General features: G+C 42.2%; 1 protein-coding gene across 2 annotated transcripts in view; it reads left to right on the forward strand.

Moving 5' to 3' along the window:
* LOC137785789 (protein eva-1 homolog C) overlaps positions 1 to 19,439 on the forward strand; it is a 63,870-nt gene that overhangs the window by 42,985 nt on the left and 1,446 nt on the right. The window contains exons 6-7 of one of the 2 annotated variants that reach the window (XM_068577292.1): positions 15,993 to 16,136; positions 18,442 to 18,606. In XM_068577292.1, coding sequence (XP_068433393.1) covers positions 15,993 to 16,136; positions 18,442 to 18,606 — 309 coding nt within the window. The remainder of the gene's footprint in view (positions 1 to 15,992; positions 16,137 to 18,441; positions 18,607 to 19,439) is intronic. The other variant, XM_068577291.1, reaches the window with a different exon arrangement.

The following is a 19,439-nucleotide window of genomic DNA, read 5'->3' on the forward strand; positions in this document are numbered from 1 at the left end:
CTCTTTCCCGCCACACACAGAGCGGTGACTTCATGTTTGACAATGCTGTGATGATCTGTGGAAATCTGTGTCCGGCCATCCGATTAGGCCGACGGCTCAGTTGTGAAAACAGAAAGCGCGGGAAGTCAGAACTTCTGGTTGTATCTCTGCTTGGAGAAGTCTTTCTGCCATCCTTTGGCTTATTTGTACTCTTTTTCATCAAGTGGTTTTATTTACTTTGTCTAGTCTGAATGGAACCTGGCGCTGGACTAAGCTTTGGCCGGGTTCTCTCACAGAAAAGCAAAACCCTCTTTCCTTTCCAACCCCCATTTTTTTTCTTCTCTACCCTTGATTTGATTTTTATCCTTTTCTTCTCTGTTTTTCAAGCATGCATTCCTAATGGCTTCAACTCTCCTAAATGGGTGTTTTCTTTTTTCCTTCCTTCCTACTGCCCTGCCATCCTTCCTTCCGTCCTCCCTTCCTCCCTACTTCCAGTCTTTTGCACACAAAAAAGTCATTTTGAAGTGTATGAGAGACGACTGGGTCTCCTGATAGCCAAAGCAGATGTGCCCCCCCCACCCCCTCTCCCCTAAATAACTTCCTGGCATTCTTTAGCACCAACATGCAGCTGCTTGCAGGGGGTGCTGGGTGCTCTCCTGTCCCCTCACCCTATAACACCCCCCAACCAACATATCAGTACTACCTGCACACCCTCATACCATTATCTGTATGGCTTCCCTACTCCCCAATCATAGCTGCCAGGGAGCCTCAGTCTCATTATTATACACCGCAATTCTGTGTAAGGTGACGTTATCGCCGGACGTTATGCTTCCAAAACACGTTTTACTTTATTGTTCATTGACATAACTTAACCTTTCCAAGCAAATCATGTTCTCCTTGAGGAGCAGTGTTTTATCACTCCTCCGATATCTGTGTTATTGCCCGGACTGGTCCTGGATGGAGGGATTTGAGGAGCCTCATAGCTGTAGGGAGTCATTTATCTCGCAGTGAAATTTGTGGGGGTGAATCCCCCTGGATCAGTGGATTCTGCTCGATTTTAAAAGGTCATCGAAAAAATGTCCAAAGAGTGTGCACATGGAGTACGAACAGATATGAACACCTGAGGATCCAAAACACACACTTAAACATTCACTCATGCGCTACCGTGAAGACACATATGTATCTTTGTAGGTTGTGCTTATGTTGCATAATAGCATTGCATTAATATCAGCATACACACTATTGGTAGCGGCAATATGCAGAAGCATCCTGAAAGCATGTGTGTGTCCGGCGGTGTGTTTATTCAGCAGGTGTTCTGCCTTTTTAGTTTACCTTTAGCAAGCCATGCACACCTGGTTAGGACGCTGCCCCTGTGTGTGTGTGTGTGTGTGTGTGTGTGTGTGTGTGTGTGTGTGTGTGTGTGTGTGTGTGTGTGTGTGTGTGTTCTGCTGGCCTCAGACGAACCTTCAGACTAGTCCAGGTACATAAACCATAGCATTGCACCATGAGCGGAGCAGAAAAAGACCAGCCTTGAGGAGCATGCCAACCGTGTGTTCGTATTAGTGTTTTGCAAAAGGTGTGTATGTTTGCTGACTTTCCTGTCCAGCCATGTTTGTGCGTACCAGACGTGGATTGAAATGGATGGGTGGTGTTTGACTCTGCGTACTGAAAGTTAATGACATAAGGCAGTAACTACACATTAATACAAACTGGATTGTTCAGAGTTTTCTTTTTAAATGAATTCTTGACTGAAACTAAACTGAAAAAGTTAAGATGTTGTTTTTTGCCAGTCAGTGAGTTCCTGTGTGAGTATATGTGGGGATTCTTGCTCGCACATATCACTGTTGGATTTGAGGGTATTGCTGCTTTTCTCCTCGTCGGGGACTGGCAAGGAGTAGCATGTGGTGTTTCTTTACAGCCCTCCCTCACCTCCCCGCTCCTCCCCCTCAGTTCACCCTGCCTCACTCCCATTAAACTCAATTTGTTCTGAGAGGTAAGGCTCACTATGAGTCCAGAAACATGTGCTTCATGTGCTGAAGAAGGCAAAGCAACTTGCTTTAGAGGAGGATTTAGTGGCATAGTGGCAACATATAGGACCTTTGGCTCAGAAAGGAGCTATAAATGAAGGGAGAGTCATTTATGACATACATTTCAAGTAGTTAATCATCAGCATATAGTTTGAATGTATGAAATGTTGTTGGCATGCTTTGGCCGACAACTCGCTTTTTACGACCTTATTGAATTGAGAGAGAGAGAGACAAACAAAGAGAGACGCAGAGAGACAGTGAGTAGAGAAAAGACAGAGCACTCCTTTCATATCAACAAAGTGTTTTATGTTTTTGCTTGGTTGACTTGGTTGACTCTTTATTAGGAGTCTGGAGACTTTCAAAAAGCCCAAACACTCCTCAACAATCCACAGAGACTTCCAGTAAAGGTTGAAATGTGACTGAACATCTCAATGAAGAGACTCTGAGAAAAGGTTTCTATCTAAACATGTGTTTTAAGTCGGCCCACATTTAGAAGGTTTTAATATACAATAAACATGTGTTTTGGGTTGCGTTGCCTTAGTAATTTTATCGCTGCTGTATTTCAGGTTTCAGAAATTAGCAGACATGCTTAATGGTGTCTGTGGATTTTACAGGCCAAGCTTTTGATTGAAGCAGTAAATGATTAGATGCAGATGTGAGGCAGGTTTTCAGATGTCAACCAGTTGAAGAAGGACCATCTGCTGTGAAGTAAATTTGTGTAAGTGATATCTAATAAAGCGCCAACTGTTTTGGGGCTGACTTGTAACCCACTGCTGTCTCAACTTCAAGATGTGTCAGCGATATTTATATCCAACAACTAGCTACTGATGTTAGAATGGAGACACACATTTGGAGGTAGTATACTGTTTCAGGAGATGAGCTTGAAGTACAGTACAATTGTTGGTTTAGATATTCATATTTCATTAAGTATCTTGAAAAACATTAGTGTGTATATTTGAGCCTCAGATTAAAATGACTTCTCCTCTAAATCACATTTAGGAGCTTGACATCAGACAAATTAATGGATTACCTTACATACCCTGACTGAAGACTTTTTCATGACATGATGTGACATGGCATGCAAGCTTCATAAATGATACAAATCTGAGATTAAAGATGCGGAAAAACACAGAGCTCAAGAAAACATGTGATGTATCACGACCTCAAATGACCGGGGTTAGTCCACTTAGCGATGTGTCCTCTGCGCAGGCCGGTCTGACTACATATTGTTCTCTGATTGTTGCTCTGAGGGGTGAAAGGTTATCTCCCATCAGCAGTCGATGGTTCAGTACTGTGCACCTGGCAAAGGTCAGGAAGTTGTTTTGGAGGAAGTAAACTTCACAGGCTATCTGTTCAATGTTTCTGAGGGTGTTGATCAATCATCAGTGTCTGATCAGTAAACTTGTTTATGTCTGTTCCTCGACAGGTAAAAGAAGAATAAGTTGAATCTGTTTTGTCTGTCTTCTACTACGTAATTGCTGCGATTGTGGAATGAACCGATAAGAAACCGGAGTCATCAGACAGCGAGGCCGGTTTTAAATCTTACTTTCAGGTAGCCGAACTAAAGCCAAATTAAATATCCAACAGTGTGCACACACAAGTTCCTCTGCCCAGGGGGATTATTTCTTGCATTATAGTTTTACTTCCACATGAAGTGGTTTATAATCAGCTTGCTCCATAAAGAAGTTGTGGTTTTACGGAGAGTTATAACCGGAACGTAACCAGGCTAGTTGGCTCATTGCTACATTCTGTTTGTGTAGGGATTAAACAAACAGGATGCAACCAGATTAGGGAGATTTAGAGGTTCTGGTACGTGTATTTTATTTGATTTTCCAGTCTTTATGCAATACAAATCACCTCCTGGATTCTAGTTAAACATAAAAAAGAAATTAGAGTGGATCTTCTCATCTAGCTCTTTGTAATAAAGCAGTATTTCTCACAATTCCATTCACTTCAAACTGTTTATCATGACCTATGTAACCTATTCTCTCAAATAGATACTGTAATGTTAGCACATATATTTGTAATGCTCATAATAAAAGCAGCACTTTATAGGAATATTGTTCCTCGAAGGCTTGAAATATATCCTCACCCATTGGGCAGTGTCCTAAATAGCCTGCAGGCTCTGCGCTCCGGCCTTGCCCAGTACAGTAGAGCCATGCAGGGCTGTTATTTAGGAATCTCACAGAGAACTCATCACTCTGATCTCCAGCCAGAGCCCACTGATCTCGCCTCCAAGCACCACCGCGGCCTCACTCTTCCTTGTCCTTCCAACTGAGGATGAAGGGATGAGAGGAGGGATGGAGGGAGGAAAAGGGGAGGGAAGCATTCTCTCTGGCCTTCTTTGGCATGTTATTTCTTTATTCTTTTTTTACCCAGCAAGCCATCTGTTTCCTGTCTGCAACATGACACCAGCGCCTGATTGGGTTCTGCTACTCTTGAGGTGTATGTGTGTGTGCTATTGAAGGCTTTATGATTAGCTATACTATTCTAATACAGCCGGATATTGATGTTGCAACAAAGTATCCCATGTGCTCTCATGTGATTGAAGTCAGACATGCTTTGCCCCAAATGTGTGGGAACCGCTAACCTGTGTATCATTGATTCATAGCAATGTAATGTGGGAATGCATCATTTCCTCTCACTGTGCCTTTTAGAGCTAGCAAGATGAATCTGGATAATCCCCGCTCTCTTTCTTAGTTCACTTGCTTTTTCTGACAATGAAGGAGGTGTGAAAGTCTTTCACCTTAACTGTCCTTTCAGTTACTGTTGGTAAATTGGCATCTCGGCATTAGACATCTTATCCAACAAACAAGAAAGATCAGACTTGCATGTGCATCAGCTTAAATGCTGCCTCAGGTCTCAGCCTCACTTTTTTACTCTCTTTTCCCCTTTCTGACAGTATCAGATGGGGATTTTCCACCTCTAGGCCCACACTGAAATGCTGGACGTCTCTCTTTGCCAGTGTGTTTGTGTTTAATCGACGTGCATAATGACGTCCGTCAACTTAAGCGAAGCCAGACCTCCAAGTTGTGTTTGTTTAGCGAGGCCACTGTGGATCCAGGCCGCTGTAGCCAAACCAGATAGATTTTGCGATGCTACTTTTATGCACCCCAACATTTTGGTAGCTTGCCTCCTGAAGTAAGCAAACACACATCAAGGCCATGTTGTTGTCTGTGCCAGATTCACTGTAGTCCTGAGCAGGCAACATTGAAATACCGACCCAGAAGTGGAGATTGATTTGAGCTGCTATTTTCTTCAACATTAAATCCTAAAGTTAGTTAGCGTTTAGCTAATTCAGCCACAAAGAGAGAAACAGTTGCGATGTCAGAATAAAGGTTGCAAGAACTGCACTTGATTTCTTGCATGATAAAAGTACTCAGTTTTTGAGACCTACACATGCCCTTTAGTAATGTTACAGACAACCACATGCTTCATGTTTTGATCACAAGATTTCAATTTGTTCATTTGCTTCGTAATTAAAAAGTCTGTCGGTGTTAATATGACAGTTGCCCTATAAAGGTCAGTGCTGATTAATTCTTGGGTGGTCCTCCAGCTACTGAGAATCCTTTTGGTGTGAACTCTGGCTCCTCAGATGTTGGCATATCTTAGACCCTGCATGCATGAAATGCCATCGTGAAATTATTGTGGCATACCAAAGCATTGTGGCTCTGTTGAATGTAACAAAATCCACACACGAGCAACTATAAAGCTCACCAGTTAACGTGTTATATCTCAGTTGTTTAATCCATGAAAAACCTTTAATTTACTGAGGGCGACATGCCGGACGATTTCTTGGCAGGGAGCTCCAGCCAGACTTCCCAAAATGTCAATTTCTTTCTGTATGTCCCTCATCTTTCTTCTTTCCTGATGTAATTTGTATCCCACTGGTTATACTTACGGAATAGGTATGATACTTTTGTACATAGATACACATATTTCAGACTATTTGATTGGAAGCTGATCTGTCTGCATGGAAAGTCATGGTTTTCTTCTCCTACTCATAGTGTTCCTCCTTCTCTTTCCATCCCTCCCACTCTTACTTCCTGTCTTCTTCTGTCCCGGGGTTGAATATACGTGCTGAAAAGGTCTTCTGTATAATGTATGTGAGACTTAAAGTGTCAAGTGTTGACCCTTGTGTCAGTGTGTGCTTGTGTGAGTCTGTCTTGTGTCAAAACTGCTTCAAACCCCCGCAGCAACTCAATGGGAAAACAAACCCAACCATCACAGATCAAATTGCATTTTCTAACTCTGTAAGCCACAGTTGGCCTATTGTTGGAGGGTTTCTGCATCCGTTTGATACCATAATGATTTAGAGCACAGCTGGAATAAAAATACTGCTCTCATTGGCCGGGGTTGGAGGACAGAGTTCTTCTCAGCTGACAGAGAAGTGGATTTCTGTTAAGTAGAGAGTCATTAGTCACTGTATTCAGGATTGTAATGATATAGGAGGCAGAGAAGTCCATGACTGTGCAGAAATATTTAGCTATAAATCAACGTATGGGTTTGACGACACCCTTAATTCCTGTGTTGTTTGAGTGATTTGATGATCACTCAGTCTTCACAGAATACAAACAGTCCTCGAATATGTAAAGGAAACTGCCAGTTTGAAGCCACTAACAGGTGTAAAGTGTGCATAGATCCTCACGGGAGAAGAATTTGGGAGGAGGGCAAACAGTACTTTAACTGCTTTTACTCTCCTCCCCAGCTCTGGCTGCACGTTGGACATGTGTGTGTTTCCTTGCGCTTGTACAAGATATCCAATCGAGACTTAAAGACTTTCAAGGTAGTTTGTAATGTTGTAACTCTGTTAGCTCAGTTTCATTATCTAATCGCAGCCATGCAGTTACGCACTGCGGGGTCTCTGAAGTCCCTCCGGCACCGCAGACACGGCAGCAGGTGTTTGTTTTAAAGGCCGGTGTAAAAGTGTCTCTGCCAGTCTTTGTGTCTATCACTCCTCTCTTAGGGGCATGCATCCGCATCTGTTGTGGCTCAAGCTGTTTTAAGACCATTGCTAAGTTGACAGGGGCAGAAAAAGGAGACAGCACACAGAGTGGATAGAGCTGGAAAGACAGCAGGACAAACGGATAACCAGCTGTACCCAGAATGGCTCAAATGCTGGGGCTTTGGGTCACTTTGGACACATGAGTTTCTAAAACTAGTTTCTATCATCTACGGACCAAATTAGGTCACTGCTGGCAATGTCATCGCAACATGCAGTGTGTTTTCGTAAGAAACCGATTTAGAACATTATATGTATTCAGTGCTTCTGCGTGCCAAGAAACCCAAGTCGTAAGGGAAAGGAGAAAGGAAAAGGTTCATGGAGGTTCTTCTACTCTCTTCTCTCATGTGTTCTCCCTTTCTCTTCTCTCTCGATCACAAACAGCTGCTCCAGTGCAGCCTGTGATAGCAACCGCCTACTAAAATCTATTTTCGGAATTGCTTCTAAAAATAGCCCTTTGCAGTGTAATGTCAAAAGTCTGCTTAGATGGGACAAGTTCGGTCCAGCGTGGTGCTGGCTATCAAACCTGTTTGTTTCAGAGAAGTTCTTCATTAGCTGCCTATCGTTAGACCGCGTTTGCTTCTTTGGCAAATGGAAAAATTATCATTTGTATTGGCATTATCAAAAAATCTCAAACAATACCTGGCTTGAGTCCAGCATTGAAGTAGCAGACTAAACAGAAGGTGGAGGGTAAAATGTGTGTGTGTGTGTGTGTGTGTGTGTGTGTGTGTGTGTGTGTGTGTGTGTGTGTGTGTGTGTGTGTGTGTGTGTGTGTGCGCACTTGTGGCGATAAGACCGATGACAGCTTCAGGCTGACAGGGACCTCACCGTCTTTATCTCTGCCCAGGCCCGACTGCTAATATGTCCCAGCACCCTGTCAACACATCGAGAAAAAAACATCGCCTCTCTTTCTTATACACATGCCAACACGCCAACTCCCACACAATTCAATGGTTTATTCTGTGGAAGAGGTAAGGTATAACTTAGCCCACACTCTCACTTAGGGCTTGTCTAATTACCCGACAATGACAAGAGGCTGAAGCACTTATGATGGACGAACGCCATATGAGGCAGGTGGTAGCGTTTTACCAAAATGATAAAGAGGGCGTGTGCATCAAATCATAGAGCACGTAATGGCACACACATGCTAAAACTAACTCTGCTGTGTTATTTCATTGCAGGTTTATCCTCAGTCATTTTGCACAATGCCTTCTAATCTAATCTAGTCATTTCTGGTGTTTACTAAAAAGCCGATGTGTCATGGAGGGGCTCTTGCACGTGCCACTCTGAGGTCATGCACTTGCAGTATCCTGACTATCCTTTCTCTCCGTGGACACACTTACTGCCTTAACCCAACAAGTGTGCCTATTGTACGATATAGTTGTATTTCCTATTTAAGAGTTATCGCTTTAAAACAATTTTGGGGACACACCAAATACACCAGCGATGCATGTTGCAATGCCTCAGCCGTTCTATTGCCTCTCAATTAACTTCTTTAATGGAGTTAGTTATATCAAAGAGGCCCATTCATGAAGTTAGGTGCCGACCTCGGTGAACTCTATTGTTGGATAGAGCAAAGTGGATCTGGCTCTGCAGGCATCTTTGATAACATTTTGGAGCTTTTTGGTTTCATCGAATTTGACTTGTTGAATGTTGTTTTGGAAGTTTGTTTATAAAAAATGTAGGTACTTTCACTTTTAAATGTTGGAACACATATAATGTATTAGACAAGACAGTGGTCATGTGATAACGTATGAATTGTTCCATTTTGATGGATGTAAGTAAAACTTGAGCTTATCACAGTATAAGGTATATATTTTATAATTATTGATCATTAATGTGAACCAATTGTAAATAATCAATCTTCCTGTTGGACAGTATACCACCATCCCAGTGACATGTTTTCTTATGCTATATAAACCGTCATAATTCCATAATTTAATCCGGACAACACAAACCAGAGACTGGAATGAACCACGTGTTGTCATATTGTCACTTTAAGCCATTTGATGTATTCACCCATGAGATTGAGAATGAAAGAAAAAGTCGACAACCAACTTTCATCTCAACCCTTGTGCCTGCTGAACTTTTACAGAGACGACTGTATACTGCATGAAAAAGTTAAATAGAGACCCGCTAGTATATTGAGGCTACTTTTAGCTAACCTTAAGTTATCCTTCATCAAAACTTCATTCATTCCTCAGGTCCCAGTAGATTTTAAGTGCTGATTTTATAAACGGCTGTGTACGACCAGCTGTTGCTGTCTGCTAAAGATAGTCCCATTGTCTAGATCAGTCGTGACATATGTTGGCACATGCATGTTGAATGTTGCTGATTTTATTTCTGTCTCGATTGTGTCTTGACAGATTTGGCTATACAGTAGCTGTTCCTCCCTCTGTTCCATGTCAGCAACAACAAATGACAATCTCTGTAATTTCACGACCTCAGCAGCTCTCTTACCCAATCACAAGCCCAGCATCCCATTACCTCACAACTCTGATATGAAGGAGTGAGTTTAGCGTGCGCGTGGTTTGATGATTCAGCGTTGGTCACATCCTTGTTGACCCAATGGAACATCAGATAATGATGAGGCAGTGCTGACTACGACAGTGTACCCACCTCTCCCTCACCCAGCCAATATAGACGTGGAAATACAAACACGAGAGCTATCTGAGGGCGGCATTCAGGGTTAGAGGTCAAGTCTAGCTCACACAGAAATACCCTGATTTATTTTAAAAGAAGCAAATTGGTGGAAAAAAGATGTTTGGCTCATGATGAACATACACCTTTAGTACAAACACAGCTTCTACTTCTTTTTATTTTTTACAGTAATATAAAGTTCAGAACACAAATAAGCTGCTGATTATGCACCAGACTCTTTTTAGATAAGTAAATTACTTTGAAAGAATTGTTGAACTGCAGCCAGTTCTGACCATAAAATTGTGTTTTAAATGTATTTTGTTTAATTGCTTTTGTTTCACGTAAATGTACACAGTCTTTATTTTTTTTTACTGATAAAATATGAAAATATTAACCAAGTGCAGTTGTCAGAAAATTGTGCTGAGAGAAGTTGCCATTATTGATTTTTGCCAGCATTCAGGTCAGTGCAGGCACACAATAATTGCCATGTCTGGGTTAGATTATCTGATGATGAAAATCTGGGAGAGAATGGATATGCATGTAATCAGATTGTCACTCTCAAGTCCTCCTCTTTGTGCATATCTCAAACTGGTCTTCTGGACATTGTGCATATTATCAGAATCAAAGACATCATTGGGATTCTTGTCTGTGTGGGATCTGAGGGGGGAGCTCCACAACAGAGGGATTTTCTCACTGATTGTTATGACCCGACACTGTCAACAGAGCGTCTATTCCTGTCTCTGCATCCATGTTAAAGACACCAACTGTGTGCACGTGTGCAGTGTGTGAGGAGTGTTTTAAATAGCCAAAACAGCTGGGATTTTGGAGTCAAACTCACGGTTGTGGTGAAGAGAGAGTGATTACGTTCACTGCCCGTGCTGTGGCATGTGTACGTGTGTGTGTGGGTGTGCGTGTGCATACATTTGCATGTGTGGGTGTCTCACAGCAGAGTGACGTGTGTTATCCATTAACGTAAATGCGGAAAATAATCTGAATGTAGGGCAAGGGGCTCAGAGAGGCAGGATTGGGGGTTGAGCTTTTCCACTCTCCTTCCTGGAATGTACTCCCGACCTTCACTACCCCGACTCTGGATGCTTTTAGACTATGTCACCATCCAGCTATGTCTTGCTTTAGTAGAATATACCTGCATTATATTAAAGAACACTGCACGAGCACAACTCTCCTCAGCAGGCAGATTTAAGTCACAAGAACTTGCTGCCAACTCGGGGCTTTTCTAGTCTATACAAATCCACTCTGACTGGATTTCTTGAAACCGCTGATTTGATTACGCATTCATGCATCTGAGCCAAAAGAAAAAAACTTTTCCGAGATCTCCAGAATTTGAGACTTGGTTCTCATACTTCCTGCAAAGGTTTTCAGTGCTGCGCCTGCTTCATAGTTACATATATCATTGTAGGGAACTTCCTAACAGAGACAGTTTTCCACAAGTGGCCTTAGCTGGGCTCCAGAAGTGCTTTTGGGGTGGGATTAGGCATCTTGCTCAAGGGCACATTAATGGTAGTTGGCTTACTGGGGTCGTTCCTAACTAATACTCTTTGCTTATCTAAAGATTAAAGGCCACTTTGTGATTTTATCAATTTGACCTCTTGAAATGTATAAAACAGGTATGTTAAAATATCATCCATATCTTCTGTATCTGTCCCGAGACTTTTTATTTTTATGTCTGCACTAATACATGAAACAGAACATCATCAATATGTGCATTGTTTAGTAGAACGAATGTAAATCAATGGCTGTCTTCAATTTGGGGATTTAATTTAAAACATATGGCTTTTTTGTTTTGTGAAATTGTCGACTGTCATGTAAATTAGATTAGTTTATAGTCAATGGGATAAGACTCTCAAAACCACTGGTATGCTCCTCTGAGCCTCCTTTAAAGTTACCACAGTCCCAGTGCATGTTGTAACTCTGTAGCACACACACACACACACACACACACACACACACACACACACACACAACAAAAGCTAATAAAGTAGAATAGATGGTTAAATTGCCCACACTAACATAAAAATGGAGCAGAACCAGAAAAAACCTTAAAACTCAGACCACCAGTCCCTTGATGACTTTGCGTAGACAAGACGAGAATGAGAGTGTTAATCATGTCTCGCAATTAGACATGTAGACACTCATGCACCCATTCATTGTCACAGTGTGGGGTAAGGGTAGTAAATTCATTTTGTGGGAAAATAAACATGGCGGTAACGCCTCAGCTTAGCTCAGCTACGGGAGGTTTGTATCTCTCTACGCCGCTCACACATTTACATCCTTATACTGCGCCGTCTACATCTACGCAATGCACAATTGACTCTGTATGTCAATATACAATCAATTTCTTCCATGCTGTCAAATGTGCACAAACATTCTCAGACACAAACTCAAGTGAACCCAATCAGCTGCTGTCAGCCGGATGCAGTGAAAGTTACGGTGAAGGGAAGAAAAGAAGCAGAGAGAAGAGGAATGCAAGCTCAACACCTTCAGCTTCTGCCCTATTCACCTTGCATGTTGTACTGCAGGAATGCCTGTAGGTCGGTACAAAAATTGTTTTGTGTGTGTGTGTGTGTGTGTGTGTGTGGGGGGGGGGGGGGGGTCGATGGCTTGTGAATGTGAGCTTGTAGATGTCTGCAGGCCTGTCTGTCTGGTGCCTGAGTGAGAAAAGAAGCAGAAGAAAGAGCTAAATCAGAATATATTTTGTGAGTCTAAGTGCGTCTATACACAGTCATTTGAATTCTGGAGGCATTGCCTTTGTGTATGTGTGTGTGTGTGTGTGTGTGTGTGTGTGTGTGTGTGTGTGTGTGTGTGTGTGTGTATCAAGTGATTGTTGGGTCTCCAACAGTGCTTTAATGTTGTAGATTAAGTAGGCCCTGGCTGTGTGCTGATTGAAGCCAGACGCTTTTGTTCAGACACATGCCCACATATGCCAGCACATTGTTTCAATGCACTTTTTCCCAAAATGCTATAGATCCCTTGAGGAGAAAATGATTATCCAAAGTGAGATAGAGGGTTTTGCTCCAAATCAGATTACAAAACATATCACATTGTATCCCATTCCCTAGTGTGTGATGTACAAATGATTTTTTTGGTTTCTCACACACTCTCCTTTTCTCTCCTTTGTCTTTTATGAATATACATACTGTACATCTCAGTCAGTGGTGGGTCAAGATGTACGTCATTCTTTTAGATGAGTGGCACCACATTGAGGCTTAAGCTCACAGGAAAGTCATAGTGGCTGTATTTATTCAAGCCAAAATCTCAGAGAGCGAAAGCAGACCACGCATTAAAAAATGCCCTAAAACATTGACCCAGGTCTGATCACATCTCGGATTTAGAATTGTTGAATGTTTCATTATACCCCTCTGGCGTACAGGGCTTTGTCCCAACTGTGTTCTGCATCGGTCAGCACACGGCCCACAAACAGACACATACAGACATGCACACACACGCACACACACCCTGGCCTGCAGAGCCCAGTGAAAACAAAGCTGGGCTCTGCCAGTGTAAACACGGCCCATTGTTACGGGCACTCTTTCCCGCCTCGTATCTTCGCTCCCCGTGGCGGTCCCGGGCTCTGAGAGGTACAGCGCTGGCACCGGTCCTATTTCGACGAGTTATATTAAGACTCATTTGCCATGCGTTTATGTGACCATGTCATTATAATGCAGGCTGTAGAGTGTGATTTATGTCCTTGGTTTCTCTCCCTTGCACTCCTCTTTCTCTCTTTTACTGCTTCAGATTTTACTGCTTGGCTCCTAAAGTGTGGTTTGTGGCCGTTTGCTTCGAGAGGTTCTAGCTTTTTGACAATTATTTTTAGACAAGCAGCAGTCAATTTACGATAATGTACCAGCTTCTGCCAACAAAGTAAGCCCATAGAAAACATGGGAAATGGCTGCTTAGAAGGATATGTATATGTATAATGTTGTATAACTGTGTTGGACTGTGTGTGTATAGGAGGCATGTGTGTCTCTGTGCATGCACCAGGTGGCCCTGAGTGTTCACAAGCTTGTGTTTCTCAATTATATGTCTCTTAATTGTGCAAAAATGTGAGAGCGTGTTCGTCGCATCATAGCGTCTCTCAGCTGTGACCTTGGGCCACATGTGCAGCCAATTAGGGGCAATCAGAAGGCTGTAATCAGGGCGTGGCGTGGGGATGGTGGCAGCGTGGCAGAGGGGGAGTTTTAAGACCCGTGATTAGTGTGTCAGGCTGATGAGGAAGGACAGGGGAGGCTGCCGGGCCCAATCCCATGTCTTCATTTCTCCGGCTTCTTCACCTCCACATATGGAGCAGCTTTGTTTATTGTGTTTGTGCCAACCAGAGTTTCAAATTGTTGTGTTTTTAACCTATTTAGGCAACAGATTGGTCTGGTGTGCCACATGAGATGATGCAATTACAGGCAGGTATTTAAATGTCAGAGTATACCTTTCTGCAGCTGGCAACTCACCCAACATGATAAGAGTTCTCTTGATGCGATGGTGAGCCCGTCCAGGCAGATCAAAACATAGTCTGGCATCAATCTCCCGCCTATTTCTCTGACAGGAGGAGGGAAAGCAAAGGGTGGAGCAAGATTCACTAACTATTTGAAGTCAATAAACCAGCTTTGATGAAAGGCTCTCAGATGGGATTAAAAACCTCTCACGTGTGCTTTGCTCCATACAGTCCGCTCTGCACAGCTGTACAATATGGTTTGTATATGGAAAAATTAATTTGAGACTACATTACTATTTTGTGCCTTTGTAAGGCAATTACTCTTCTCGTTAGCTGCACTATAGTAAAATACAGTAAGTCAGTGTATTAATGAACACATTACTCAACACAATTAGTGTTTGCACTGTATAGAAGCAGCTGTAATTAAGAGTGTGAATAAAGACTTCCATTTATGCAGCAAATTGGCAATCGCATGTTTGGCTTTGGAGGTTAAACTTTCAAATGACACTCAAATTGCAATATAAACATGTGTATTGCCATTGGAGTCTTTGCAGTAGTTTTAATTGGCTGTGTTTAAAAGAATATGGGAAAATGGAAAATATGTATTGCTTGCTGTGAACTGAATAAATGGTTCACTGAAAATGTTCGTGTCTGTGTTGACTTTTCTTGAAATCAAAGCACAAACCACAACTATTACAAGTCCAAAATACCACAGGGAAAAATAGGTTTTGCAAGATGCAATAGAGCTGCGGCAGCAAGATAATCAGACTGAATGGTAACTCGATAGCTACATCAACCTCTGTTTCTTTTCCTCACAAAAGCAGCTAGCTATCCATGTAGGAAGAGGACTTCTTCCTAGCTTACAGTAGGTGCAGGTGCACACCTAACTTGTCCCTATCAGTAAACTTCTCAGTGATGGCTGTCATATCCGTGCATTTTACTCCTCATCAATATATTCCTCCAGTCTGTACTGTCAACAATCTAAAACACTGTATGTCATAAAATGATCGCTACAATAAATGTCAGCAATCTTCCTGCACAGTCTTTTCATCATTGCTTCCAAAGTGTCTAGGGAGCAAGTAGTTTCTAGCGGAGGGAGCTTCGTGAGGTCTGCTCCGCTTCTTCCTGGAATTTGATTGGCTCTTGGACCAAAGCCAGAATCCATCTCTGGAAATTTGATCAGTGTGGTTATTCATTGGCCTTCAGACAAATGGTCCATTTTAATCCTAAATCACATGTCACAGTTTACTCGTGCCCCTGATGTCAGCGAAACCAGGCAGGGGATTATTCTTCGCTGCCACAATGTTTGTCCGGAGCAATTTGAATGCAGAGATGCATCTGGACAGACAGCTGGACAGACAGTCATCTGGTGAGCTCTAAATCACAGCTGATCTGACGAAAACAGTGACCGGCGAGTGGCCCGGCCGCCGAAACCACATGTAAGCGGGCAGGAATGCACAGCCCACTGCATTGTGGGTTTGTGTCTGTGGAGAAAGAGTGCAGACTCCCTGACTCACAGGACACTGCGAAGTCGGGAGATGTGAAAGGGGGGCAGCATAACTTTCGGGAATATGAGTGCAAGGTCAGAAGGGGTGTGTGTGAATCACACTTATCATGCTGTCTCATTTATAGCTCCTTACTCTTCTTTTCACTTTATATCTCCAATGACATATAGACAATACAGCTATGTGCGCACAAGGGAGGAAAAGGGTATTTACAAACCCTGCTTGCATATAATATTAGCTAATGATTTTAGTCTCTATGCAGAACTGAAATAGAAGTGACTGCTATACTTTTCCTTTTCAAATTAGACATCACCTTATGATCCTTATTGTATGTTTCTTTCATTCCCTTGTCCCCAAACTCTCCTCCTTTGCTCCACCTTTCCTTCTCTTTGAAGTCCCAAAGAAGTTGCTCCAGGAGCAGGGATCCAGACCGCCGGTGTACTCCCCTCCACCCAGCGCCCATGACCCCAACATAGTGGGAGACAGCCCTCCGGAGGGGAGCTCAGTCAAGCGGCCTGACGCTGTTCCAGGTGAGCAAAGTGAGGAACACATCACTCTCACACTCACACTCACGGCCTCCCATGGAGAGCAGTTAACACTAAACAGTCCCGAGGCCTCCCAGGCATCAAGAGAAACAGTAATTCAGGTCTCAAGTCAGGGCATATATGTCTGTATATAAAAAGTCACACGGTTTCAAATGTTTCCATATGTATCCAAACAGAGCCATCGGTTTGGAGCATTCATGATCATTGCTCTTAAAAATATACTGCTTTCCAAGAGCCGATGATGTGACCACAGTCTAAATCAGTCCGCTATACTTTCCAACTCCCATAGAGAGACAGAAAGAGAAGACAATGAAATGAAAAAGAAAAAAAAATGAGACGCCAGCAAGGAAGGAAGGAAACTTAAACAAAGCTTTATTCATGAGGGATGGTGGCCGGCGTCCAGCGCACTAATTACTCTGCTCAGCTACCGGCACTGTACTGATTAGGAGGATAGACGGATGAATGAGGAGCTAAGAGAGGGAGCAGGACATGTGCGCCGCGGCGCTAACAGTTCCAGACGCATGAATGACTTCGCTTCCTAGCACCGGCTTCAAACGCTGCCCTTCAAGCTCAATCTAGAAAAACCTGTTTCCTGATTATTATTATGGCATGAAACGTATGAAGGCGGAACAAGAAACATTAAACTGTAAATGTTGTGTCCTGATCGTCTTATTTCTCTTTGTTTATTATCAACTGGAAAGATTTGATCTTTGTGCTTCACCAAAACTTTTTAGCTTACAAAACAGCTGGCTGTCGACTCTCATGTCCATTCATGAATTTATGTTTTTTTTTTGTTGTTGTTGTGTTTTTTTTGTTGTTTTTTTTACAACAATTCAATATTGCGATGTGATACTTACATTAGGTTAAATATTCAAGCCCAATTTGTGTGTAAGCATCATCATATCAAATGGAAATAATATATCCTGCATTTTTAAGCTGATTTATTTTTATCTTTGGAAACTTTAGGATCTTACTTCGGATTTAATATAAATTGTGAATTTGAACACCAGTTGGCAGGACAGGAACATTTTGTAGAAATGAATCCACCCGAAAGGTGAAAACCACAGGTCTTAACACACCTGTGCTGCTGATGCTGAAACCATGGACTACTTTATCTCACTCCGTATGAGGCACATCGTGTTTGGTTCAAGGATTTATAATTGTTAAAATGGCATTCGATTGTTAAGATTTTAAAATAAATAGTATTAATAATAATTTCACCTGAAGACATCATTTTAAAAGTATTCAATAAGATAAATAAGGGTGAATGTCAGCCGATGTGTGCACCACAGCAGTGAGTCCGGGTGAAAACATTTACCTCCTCAGTAAGCAATTCCCCTCGAAACTGCATTTATCAGATAAAGAGAGCCCGACACACGGAAGAGACTCTGCAATTAGAGGTCATTGGTGTGTGTGTGTGTGTGTGTGTGTGTGTGTGTGTGTGTGTGTGTGTGTGTGACAGTTCACCAAAGCAAGCTCACCTACAGTGACAAAGAAATAAAGCTTGTGAATATGAATATGCACGCAGAGGGAACGCTTCTGTTCATGTTGGCTGCCTTCGATAAAGAGTTGTTTCTTTCAGTGAGGCATTGCTTATTCATGGAGCTGAAGTTATAGTAGGTACATAGCCAACCTAAACACTTTTTCCGGTTAACTGGATGTGACTACGCTAAGAAAAACTTGTTTAAATCGGAGTGCTCCAACCACTCGAGCTTGCATATGCAACACAAGCCAGCGGATAAACACAGAAAGAAGTCAAACTGATGAAAAACCAGAAGAGGGAACAGTTGTTCTATATATAAATACATTGTTTTCTGAGATTTTGGTGAAGCTTTTGAAATCTTGCCAAGCTGCAAACTGTTCCAATGTGGTTGTCTGTTCTTATAACGACCTGAGTCAGAATGAGTTTGACAGAAACGGATGTTGTGTTATCTTCTGAATCACACAACTCTCTGTGAACACGTGTGCATGTTTATGCGCCATCCATCTTTTTTACAGAAGCGTATCTCCGAGAATCGGAAAAACCGCTAAGAGGCTGCAGATGACTCACTGGTCTGAATGCTGTAGTCATAATTCCTCAGAGACAATACACTCTGACTTTACTGTAAATGAGCCCACCAGTGATGTCACAATCTGACTGTACACAGTCCAGGCTCCTTGATCTCAGAGTGTAGTCACGGACAAAGACAACTTTTCAATAACATCTGCGTCTAAATAAAGAACTGAAAGGCTAAATGAATTACCCTGTTGGAATGCAGTCTGCTTTGTGTTGTTAAAATGAACTGATTTTCTTTTGCAGATAGGAAGAAGATTAGGGAGACTAGCCCCCACGAGGAGAAGTTTTCAGAAGCTGGAGGAGGAAGTCTTCCACGGCCCACGGACATGAATCCCATCATCAACTCCACCTCTAGTGCCAACATGGCCCTCATCAGCAACGCACTGGCAGCCTACAATTACATATCAGGTAGGGCACGGTTCATATAATCTTGTGTGAAATCACGTCACATGAGTAGCCTAAATATGCAGGTAAATAAGTGGCCTTAACCTGAGCTCTTTCCCCTTGAAGGGAAAAGAGTAAATCCCACCACAGAGATTAGTAGTAGTAGAGAACAGAGCTGGATCTTTAAACATAGGTATTTCAGTGTGTGGTTTCATGTGTGGTTATATGTGTGGCACGCCATCTTTTGAGTACAAAAATAAACCCCTGTTTCCCTTTTACTGAGACTGAAAGGTATGTAAATGTGGTAAATGTTCCTGTTTTATGACCTCAAATAAACTGTTTATACGAAATGCATAAGTCATGCAGTCAAATAAACTTAACTTCCATTCCACATTAACTGTAATGTGGAATGGAAGTTTGTCCTGTGCAAGATCAGCTTACTCAGCTTTAAACTTCTTCAAAATTCTAACATTTGTAGTCTACCAGAACATGTTATTATCTGCGTTTATAGAATGCATTTTATTGACAAATAGTACACCAACCAACATAATGCATGAACTGGAAATGTGGTCTTTTTTAAAGGAAAAACTTGTAGTTTATTCCCCTTTTCATTCTGAAAACCTCTGTACAACAAAAAGAAAGATATTGATTTGAGTCCCAGTGTATGGATGTGTAATAGTATGAACCCTAACCCTGCCAGTGAATTAAATGTCAGAGAGGACTTTAACACACAATAGTTTTAGGTTGAAGACAAGCAAGACTAATACAATCTGAATCTGTCAGGGTCTATGAGCATGCATGGAAGCTGGCAAAAATGCCATTAATTTGAACCAGTAGCTGTGTAGATTCATTCATAA

This window comes from Clinocottus analis, unplaced genomic scaffold (assembly GCF_023055335.1).
Source record: "Clinocottus analis isolate CAN_PGR_092001 unplaced genomic scaffold, fCliAna1.0.p SCAF_15, whole genome shotgun sequence".
Taxonomy (NCBI): Eukaryota; Metazoa; Chordata; class Actinopteri; order Perciformes; family Cottidae; genus Clinocottus; species Clinocottus analis.